The sequence below is a fragment of the Malus sylvestris genome, chromosome 16, assembly GCF_916048215.2.
Source record: "Malus sylvestris chromosome 16, drMalSylv7.2, whole genome shotgun sequence".
In the NCBI taxonomy this organism is placed as follows: Eukaryota; Viridiplantae; Streptophyta; class Magnoliopsida; order Rosales; family Rosaceae; genus Malus; species Malus sylvestris.
The window spans coordinates 7,110,090-7,121,064 of record NC_062275.1 but is presented as its reverse complement, the minus strand read 5'-3'; the positions used below and the strand labels follow the sequence as shown (position 1 = coordinate 7,121,064).

Genomic DNA, 10,975 nt, shown 5'->3' with positions numbered 1-10,975 from the left:
GTCATTTGTTTGACAATTCCCCCTCACACTATCTTTCGACACCCATCTATAAGCCTTGCAAAGAGCTTCATCTTCTTTTCAGTTCCAAGCCCTACCTTTCATTGCAAACGAGGCCATTTGAAAATTATTGAAAAAATTGAAGGATAGATTTTTGAAAGAGGAAAGAAAATATGAGAATTGAAATGGTGTAGAAATGGTGAAAATTTTGTGAGGAATGGTGAATGAATGGTTTAGGTATTTATAGAAGAATTTTAAAAAAAAAAATGGCCCAAAAAGAAAAGAAAAGAATCTAACGGTAATTGGCGTCAGCTAGCCGTTAGATTCAAATTTTTGTTTAAGCATTCCTGTCGGGTATAACCGACATGAATAAATTTATATTAAATATACTCCCATCGGTTATATCTGACAGGATTGCTGGAATTTCTGAACAGCCCTTTGGCCCTTTCAGATTCCGTGGGCCCACGAGCCCTATGGCCTAACTCTCGGTTGGAGACGGTTTTCAGACTATTTTCGGCCATTTGACCGTCTGGGACCTTCGGTTGGAGATGGCCTAATAATTAGTGTTTCCTTCTAATAACTAATCACTTTAATGTTTTGTTTAGCTCTAATGGTCGAAAGAACAAAAGTAATTGCCCAACAAAACATTTTGAGTATCTAGATATGGCTCATTAATTGAGTGAGCATTTCGTTTTAAGGCCCATTAATTTTACATAATTTGACAAAATCACTCCCAAAATATCGCTTCTTCAATCTTTATACTTCGTGAAACAAATAAATTTAACAAAAGTTAAACAACATTGACATTTTTTTGTTCAACTCTATCACTCGATCCTTAGTCTCAGGCCATCATGAGGCGGAGATCAGAGTTGGTTTGTGGCAACTCATGAAAAAACCATTATTTTTTTTAACGAAATGATCTCTTCTTCAAAAAAAGTTTGAAGTTAGTGTGTTTTTCTTAAAATAATAAAAGACTCATTAACCCTCTGTTCCCATTCATTCTATAAATAGGAGCTTCTGATCCTATATATATAATTTGATTTTTTGTTTTATTTTAATTTTTTTTGTCAAACAACTTTATTTTATCGACTATAACAACATTTTAGTGTAATAGGGTGTTGGCTTTTCACCCATGTGTCTCTAGTTCGAAACTCCCCCTCCCCTATATTATTGTAATAGTTTTGAAACCTCCCTTACCCTTAGTAATAATAATTAAAAAAAAAAACCTATAACAACATTGACACAATTAAAAGAACACTAAAGGACGGAGCATGTACGTTAAGCACAAAATGGTTGGGTCGACCAAGTGCTCGAAGAAATGCCTCACCAAAAAAATTAAAAAAGATGATTTGATGATGCGCACTATTGTTGTAGAATAGAGTCATGCATCCTCCACTACTTAGTTGTGCTCCCACTGAGCCATTGTTTAACTTTGCCCCTAAGTGATACTACTAAAGAGTAAACTGTCGATTTGCCCCCTGAATTATCACCCAACTTTCAATTTCCCCCCTGAACTTTTTAATTGGAAAATTAAGGACTTAAACTAATTTTTTTTGGCCAATTTCCCCCATACAGTTAGTTTTTCATAGATTTCATCCAAATTAACGTTAACTCTTATCATGTGCAAACCACGTAACTCTCATTTGTGGACAAAAGTGTCATTTCACTAGACCTTTAGATACAAAAGCTATAGAATCACACATATTTGCATAGGTTTATATTTTAGAAATCTAAGGTTTTCAATTATTTTAAAGAATGAAGCGACCGAACTACCCACACATGTTGTGCATATGCTTCCATTTAACAAAAATTTGGATGGAATGAATGAAAAATTGACAGCAGGGGGCAAATCGGCCAAAAAAATTAGTTTAAGTCCTTAATTTTCCAATTAAAAAGTTCAGGGGGGAAATCGAAAGTTTGGTGATAGTTCAGGGGGCAAATCGGCAGTATACTCTACTACTAAATAGTAAATACTTGTAAGTATTGTGAATTTTTGTTGCACCCGCTCGCTTATTTTAGCTTTTTGTACGCAAATTCCTCTTTTCTATATAGTTATCATTTTTATTAAAAAAAATATAGATATCTTTGTAAATTCAATCATTTGATCCAACTGAAATTTGGATCAGCTTCTGATCCAAAGTTATTAATTTATTTTGTAATAGTATGAATAAAATACGACGTCTTAGAAATTATTATTTATTTTTGTTTCCCCTTCCCCATTGTATTTAATGTATGTACAGATTAGAATGAATGAAGTGATACATTATCCTTTTTTAATAGGATGATGTATTATATTATATTTTTATTTAAGGAATAAAAAAAGAAGGATGGAATGGTTATGGTAACAATAATGCAACTATGACTTTTAGTTACGTGGGAAAATAAACTATAATATAAAACAAATATTAAGGGAAGGATGTTCACATCAACTTTGCACATCATCCAATCATTATTTGGTTATTAATTCTATAATATAGCTTCTTTTTTTCTTTAAAAGGAATTAGTAGATAGTGAAGCCATGACAGTTTACTTTTTTGAAAACCGGAAAGATCCGTAGAAATATTTCAATCTTTCTCTGAGTCAACATCGTGTGATTCAACAGTGCCAAAAAATATAACTTGAAATCATGACTTATGCAAACATTATGTATTATTGTAATATGGTGAATTACAATTTCTCTTAAACGTTTGTGTTATAAGTTACGAATTTTATACGTCATGCAACTGGCATTACCAATTCATATACGACTTGTGCACGAAAAGGTCTCCTTGTACCACAAGAACTGCTTGAATAAGGTACTATTTGTTAAAGTGTTTAAATATATATTGAAATTTCCAAATAGAGTAAGGGAAATAGTTTTGTTAACCATTCTTAAGTGATGAAAAAAGGAGTTTAAATTAAAAAATTTGTCGATGTAAAAATATTAAATCACTAATTTAACGACAATCAATATCGTAACGTTACTCACCGCTATTTTAGGATGATGACTGGTGAGAAAAATACAGCGAATGGCAAGTAAGCCACTCCTTGATGCACCGTCTTTTGTTTAATTTGTACCAATTTGTTCTTTTATTTATTTGTTGCCGTGAAGGACTTCGCACCAAGTTCATGAATCCTTATTCATTGTGTTCATGGCGTGTGGGAAAGAATATATTGGCATGTGATGTGCAGGAGACTTGGTTATGTTAATTGCAATTGAAACAGCACTAATTAATCATGGAGTTTTGACCCTCAAACTCGGAGAAGCCCTGGTCTTAAGGGTGTTTGCCTACAGGCTACAGCTACTACTAACTAAATCATGCACCGTAAGCACATAAAGAAGACCCAATTATATCATTATTTATTTATTTTTTTTATATATTATTCAATGATATATGTACATTAAGGGGTTAAAAAATAATCGATATCGAACACGTCATTCACGAGAAACGATATTAAAATCACTCACTTAGAAGTAAAAAAAATTACCACAAAACATTAGTATTAAGCAGGGCTGATGTACATTGGGACAAAGGTCGTCCTAGGACCACCCGGAGCTTGTAAATATACATGTGAAGGTCTTCCAAGGACCCTTCGAATTAATGTTTGGTACAAGTACCTTTTGTGCCTATCAAGTGTTTGATGTTAATGTCTGCTAGACAGATCTTGACAGATGACGTCGACAACATTCGATACATTTTCTTGATATCACTCATCAGATTACTTCGGCATATGCTGATATATGTTAATGTTGCGCAACATGGTTTGGTTGACCATAACAAGTCCACCAAGAGTTCAACAAAATACCTCAGTGAATAAACAAATTTTTTTTGCGCTTTTCGTACTCTATGATATTAAGTAACTATTTATATGTTGAATCATACAAATATGAGTGGTAGGGAATTTCAAACCCCACCAATTACGTAACCATGGCCATGCATGGGTCAAGATTCACGGGCTGCGTTCGGTTAAACTGCGAAATAAAAGTCACAGACTGCAAAAAATACAAACGCTCTTGGACGACCCTCAAAACATACAAAATTATTGGACTACCCCGCAATGTGGAGGAAACACATTAATTAAGCATTTAATTAACTCATTAATTATGTTTGTTTAAGAGACGTACACATGGCTAATCGAATATCCGATTGGGAGGTGACTCTGTGCACATTTTTACGTACAGTGGGAAACGACGTCGATCATTCTCTATCGGATGCCTCCTCCAATTATTCGGCTGAAATCGGAAGACAAAGAAACAAGGAGGAGAATTCTCTTCCCTTCTAATCTTTCTTGCCTTCCCTCCCTTCCTACTTGAATGGTTACGGTTAAGTCATGACAACATCTTATATTGATTTTTTCAATAGAGACAATAAGATAAAAAACAAAGTGTAAGAGAAGGGAAGAGAAGGATATGAGAATAGGAGAGGAGATAATCCTACTCCAAGAAACAAAGCTGTAATTTCCTCCCCCACACTTGTTCTTTCCCTGCACCTTTGAGCAGATCACATGCTCGTTCATACGTAGACCCAGTTGTAGTAGTGTGCATGCTTTATTTATGGGGTATGCGAGTCTTCTGAGACGCGTACGTAAGTACGTACGTTCAAGGATGAATCTAGTTTTGTAACTAGCTAGACTGTCGGTGACGAAAATGGGTCACATCTTTTATAAATTTATGGTACAAAAGTGCTCGCGATTTGTCAATGCACAAAATATCTGCATATATTTTTTTACAGACAGATTGACCAGTTTTTTAGATTAATTTTGCAAACTATGTAATGTGTCACAAATAGAAAATCAATACGTCAATCAAATTTTAAATAATATATAATTCAATTATCAACAACCATATCATATAATTTACAAATTTAAAAGTAGCCTCCCTATAGCATTACTCTTTCTGCAAATTATGTAATGTGTCACAAATGATGCATATATGAAATTATGAATGTATCCAACTTTGCTTTTTATTAAATTATGTTTTGTATTGTATTCTTATCAGCCAAAAGGAGTCTAGATTGATCATTAGTCTGGTGGAATTAATTTGGGGATGTGAAAAATTCTGAAAGATGGAGCAAATAACCTAAATTAATCTCAATAGATCAGAAAGTACTTTTGAAAGAGACTATTGCCAAAGATGAACCCTACATAACTTTAAGGGGGACTGCAGTTTGTGAACTTCTAAGGTAGTTAACCTACACCAAATGTCACTACCCTTACGTGGTGTTATAATTCTACTCAAATTATAACAGTATTTTTTTATTTTTATGAATCAACATTATTGCGTATTCAAACTGTAACACGTTACAAGTGTTGTAGGTACTCACAAAAAAAGTTTTCTAATACGTGGGCCTAACCTTTAAGATTTTTGTATGATTATATGTGTATATATGCTAATCGTTTGAGCTTAGCTGCTTGATCAAATGAGCTTTTCCTACAAAGCTATAAGCACCAATTTTTAAACACCTAGTACGGTAGTACCTACAACATATATAAGCACAAATTAGCGTTTGCCGTCGAGGCAATTAAGGGTGAAATATTATCTGAGATGGCCGCAATTTAGCACACACATTTAGGTAAGCAAGATATCTATCCACTCTGTTTTCTGGGCCAAATAATTGGTAAGCACGATCCAAAATACTTTAATCATGATATTTGTACTGATTTAGCAGATGGTAATATGATATCCCTGACACGTGTTGAGTGGATGAGGAGCATGTGACCTAACAGTAGTAGTCACCACACTTATCACCATCACTCACACACTGCAATAAGTATTTCTGGATGGATGGAGATGGACTCGTACAAATTGCAAGAATGGGATTTGCCCTTCATTCCAAACCATCCACATTCAACATTGTCTAGGATTGTATAAGTTGAAATTCTAAGTGCATTTTTTTATCACCACTCTAAATTGGTACTAGACCCCGAACGCGATGATTGCCAATAAATATATAATTTAATCTATATAATGTAAAAGTTTCAAAATCTAAAGTCACACAACATCAATACGACTTAAGGGTGGTGAACAAAAATACTTTGTTTATCATTGTAGGGTTCAGATTTGATCAAACACTGTCGGAATCCAGTTGAGGAGATCTCCAACCCTACATTATTTTCAACGAGTACTCCATCTTCTTCCCCATTTGCAGTCCGTACTGCGAAGACCAACAAGTTAATTTATCGGCCTGCACCCTGCATGCATGGAGCTCATTTCCTCTTTTTTTCCCCTTCAATTTTAACCCTTTTCTATCTCATATGTGGTAGTGGGACGGCAAGAAATAATTAAAAGTATAAAATATAATCATCCAATACTGACTTATGAGGATCTATCATATTTGTTTTCTTACCTCCTTCAAGAGATATACAGTAATTCGAAGGCTAGCTCTCCTATGGAGGAAGGGAAAAAGAATAATGTCATAGGACTTGTATGGATCTCACCACCTCATATGATACAGATATATAAGGATCTATCATATATGTTGACTTTTTTCGTAAAAGATTTGAGTACAGTTAGGAGTATAACCATTAAATTTAAATTGTTAAGTAGTTTTTGATGTGAGATTACATTCTTTAGCACTTACAGCTTTCAAATTTAATCGCTTTTGACTCGAGTTGTATGTAGCCAATATGTCATTAGCCCTTTGTTTCAAGGTTTCAACCGCATGCAATGCAACTTCAGGCCAATATCCAAATTGGGAAAGAAAACTTATTTCTACATTGGCGGGTGTAGTTCCGTACGTGATCAACTACCAGCATTAACGGGCCTCAGAATTGAATATCAGAAGGTTCAGATTTGAACCCCAATCACAATGGGACCCACGTCCGGAAAGTTTTAGGGAACAAAGCTCACATGGGAGAACGTGGCTACCCTACAGAAGCACGCCACGTCATCACATGGACCGATAGTACGGACCATCCATGTGGCCTCAAAAGGCTCAAAAAGGCCCGACTCATTCTCGTTCACATAATGAGTTTTTGCTCATCCTAAATTCAACACACTATAATTAGACCACTAATATTAGGGTTTATTTGTGTTTTCACGGCTTGTTTGCGAGTGAAAAATCTTCGATTCGAAATGTATACATAATAAATTTGATATCTGATTATAACTGGCACGTTGTATTGTTATTGTTCAGTTCAAATTTTCACTTTTATAATCGTTCTATCAACTCAATAAATTAAGTAAAGAAGGATGAGGTCATTGCCAAATTGCCACATGCAACAAGGCATAAAAGTCAATCGGGTATTTATATTTCTTTATCTAATTAACTTTTCTCACTATTAGAAAGAGAAGAACTAGATTCAAACTTTACACAAGCCATACACTATCAGATTCCTCCATGTGCTCGTCACACCACTTCTAGTCTTTTCACTGCAAACATAACATGTTAAACTTGTCGAAGGAACTCGTGGCTCAACAAGTCTATGTGCACTTGAAGTTCTGTGTTTGATTTTATATTATTCGAACATTGCTTTCAGTGGGACGATGGAATGGCCATAACAAGATCAACAGAAGCAGGCTGTTGCTGTTCTGTGAAATGTGATGGAGAAAGAAGGGAAGTTTGTCTACAAAATTTACCACATCATGCCGACACAAGTTTCATTGAGAAAAGTGTCGGTGTATAGTTCATTAAGAAAATAATGCATAACTTCTTTTCTTTCCTCTTATGTTTTTATCTGATATGACAACTTTTTTTTTTCTTTCAAAATTCAATGTTTTTGCTTCAAATTTTTTTACGAGAAAATCTTTGATTACTCATTTTGCTAAGGTAAGGTTCTACCATAAAACCAAATGACAATATGAAGAATAATACAACTTCTTATAAACTATTGCATGGTTATTGGTTTGGTTTTTTACCGATGCTAGACTTCGTCCTTCTATTCACGCGTATGTAACTTGTTAGCATTATGGTACAATTACAAAGTTATTAGCAGGTATTAAGTTTGATTAACAACTGAACATAAAATCGTTACCCAAAAACAAAAACATTGTGGATTAGATTAATAAAAATCAGCAATTTTGCTTGCAAAAATTCTTGTAAGATAGATTACTTAACGGCCAAACTAGTGTAATGGGACCCATTGGATCAGAAATCATGGATGGATGGCCCCACATTCCGTTATATTGTATAATATTGAGGCTCCTAAACCCTTTCGTCCCCTATATATAATTTCACCTTCCCTCAACTTCCTCACAAGTATTCTCTGCCTACTTTCTTCTCTCTCTGCTTTTGTTTCAAGCAGAGAAGTAAAGAAATTATGGCAATGCCACTCTCTCTTTTGCTCCTCTCCCTTCTCCTAATCCCAACCACCATTTCCTCCTCCCCTGTCAAAGATCCTGAACTGGTGATGCAAGAAGTACAAGAGTATGATATTCCAGACTTGTAGAGCTATAGAGCTATAGTAACGGAAAACACTTACGCACTTTTGTTTTCTCATTATGCGCTCATGCTTTTGTCTTTTAATTCTTATTTGATTTATTTGATTCAACGGTATGGATAAAAGAGAAATGTGCATGGGAGAAAAGAAGTGCGGAAATCATTTTTCTTATTGTTATTTACTTAGTCTTGCGAACAAACTATTGATAATGTCAATATCATTGTCACCAACATGTTATACATTTTCAACTGTGTCTGCACAGTGACTTTCTGATTAATTACTCGGGTGAAAGCAGGTGATTACTATCAATGTGTACTTATTTTTGGGTATTTTCTCTTTTTACAGGAGCATCAATGCCTCAAGGAGAAATTTGGGTTATCTTTCATGTGGCACAGGAAACCCCATTGACGACTGCTGGAGGTGTGACCCCAACTGGGAGAAAAACCGCCAACGGCTAGCTGACTGCGCAATTGGATTCGGAAAGCACGCCATTGGAGGCAGGGACGGTAAAATCTACGTGGTGACGGACTCAGGCGACCATCCTGTAAACCCTAAACCCGGAACCCTCCGATACGGCGTGATCCAAAACGAACCACTCTGGATCATCTTCCAGCGTGACATGACGATCAAGTTGAACGAAGAGCTGATGATGAACTCCTTCAAGACAATCGACGGCAGAGGAAGTAGCGTACACATTGCAGGCGGGCCCTGCATTACGATACAGTACGTGACAAACATTATTATCCACGGATTAAACATTCACGACTGTAAGCAAGGCGGGAACGCCTACGTTAGGGACTCGCCGGAGCACTTTGGGTGGCGGACGCTTTCCGACGGCGACGGGGTCTCCATTTTTGGTGGTAGTCATGTTTGGGTGGATCATAACTCACTTTCCAACTGCCGTGACGGGCTAATTGATGCTATCCATGGATCAACCTCCATCACTATTTCAAACAATTACATGACTCACCATAACAAGGTCATGCTCTTGGGGCACAGTGATTCCTACACTCAGGACAAGAATATGCAGGTCACCATTGCATTCAACCACTTTGGAGAAGGGCTTATTCAGAGGATGCCAAGGTAATTATTCATTCTAATCATTTGATTTGATATACCTAGACAAAATTATTGTGCAGTACTAAAATACGGCTACATGGTACAATCAGTCTACATGTTAAAAGATTAATGGAAAACAAAGTTGATATTTCTTACTTATAAAGTGAGTTGAATATATACGTGACTGTATTCCAGTATCAAACTATCATTACGGGTAAACTTGGGTTTTGAAGTGGAAAGGTGAATTAACAAGGTTTTTTTTTTTGAATTATGCAGATGTAGACATGGGAATTTTCATGTGGTGAACAATGACTACACCCATTGGGAAATGTATGCAATTGGTGGGAGTGCTTCTCCAACCATCAACAGCCAAGGCAACAGATTTCTGGCACCAAATGATAGATTCAACAAAGAGGTGAGCACCCCAATGCTGCAAAGAATAACTTCAATTAATTAATTACTGCACTACATTAACTTTTTCTCAGTAAAATTCTTGTCGAAATCAACATTTTATAAGGTAAAAAAATTGAATAATTACTTTTAGGTTACCAAGCATGAGGATGCACCACAGAAAGAGTGGAGCAAATGGAACTGGAGGTCCTCAGGAGATTTGCTGCTAAACGGTGCGTTCTTCACAGCATCCGGTGCCGGAGCATCTACTAGTTACTCCAAAGCATCGAGTCTGAGTGCGAGACCGTCGTCGCTCGTGAGTTCGCTCACTGCCGGAGCTGGTTCGCTCAGGTGCAAGAAGGGCTCGCGTTGCTGACCATTGCAGTGAAGGAATGATAAAATGGGAAAAATAAGACCAACTGTAATTACAACAGCTAGGGTTTTCATTTTTCTTGTATAATACAACCAGTGTTTCGCTTTTAACCTTTTGGTAATTTCAACCTTGGCTTTTCACCTTTGAGAATTATGTGCAACTCTTTCTGAATATGTCTTGATCGTGAAAGAAACAAGGCCAAAGTGTTGATATAATTGAATATTAAAAAATGAAAGCAGAATTTCATACAAACTTTCTGTCTCTTTGATTCTTTTTAATTTCTTACTTTTTCTCGAGTTTTTTTAGTGTTACGGACTGTATACAATCATATGTTTTATTTAGGAGTAATTAGGTTTTCATCCTTATTTTTACTACTCTATTGATTAAAACCTTATTACTTTTCAATTTTTGATCAAGGTCCTTTGTATTAATAATATCATTAATTATTCCAATAATAAAATATTTTTTATTTCTAAATATATTCATTTAATATTAAAAATATTACAATTAGTATATTTATATTTATGGCTAAATTTTTTATCATATATTTTTATTTTTAGTTTGTACCCATTTTTAATTTGCAACCCTTTTTTAATTTGTACCAATTTTCCTTTCAGTTTTAATTTGTACCCATATATTAATTTCTTTTTGTGCCCATATTTTTTAAAGTTTTATTTGTATTGTACCCATATTTTTTTATTTATTTGTACCCATTTTTATTTTTGCTAAATGTACCCATTTTGAAGAATGTACCCATGTTTACACACACACACACAATAGTATATTTATATTTTAATA

General features: G+C 35.2%; 1 protein-coding gene across 1 annotated transcript; it reads left to right on the top strand.

The window, feature by feature from the left end:
* The first annotated feature begins 8,158 nt into the window (after positions 1-8,158).
* LOC126608954 (probable pectate lyase 5) lies at positions 8,159-10,429 on the top strand. Its single transcript, XM_050276969.1, has 4 exons — positions 8,159-8,342; positions 8,701-9,438; positions 9,691-9,829; positions 9,959-10,429. Exons 1-4 carry the CDS (start codon positions 8,236-8,238, stop codon positions 10,178-10,180), a joined length of 1,206 nt encoding a protein of 401 aa, XP_050132926.1. The 5' UTR covers positions 8,159-8,235; the 3' UTR covers positions 10,181-10,429.
* The last annotated feature ends 546 nt before the right edge of the window (positions 10,430-10,975 follow it).

Excerpts from the sequence above, each read along its gene's own strand:
- LOC126608954 (XM_050276969.1), top strand. The coding sequence starts at position 8,236 with ATGGCAATGCCACTCTCTCTTTTGCTCCTCTCCCTTCTCCTAATCCCA. Across the intron at positions 9,439-9,690 it reads CTTATTCAGAGGATGCCAAG|ATGTAGACATGGGAATTTTC; the intron begins GTAATTATTCAT and ends TGAATTATGCAG. Across the intron at positions 9,830-9,958 it reads ATGATAGATTCAACAAAGAG|GTTACCAAGCATGAGGATGC; the intron begins GTGAGCACCCCA and ends AATTACTTTTAG.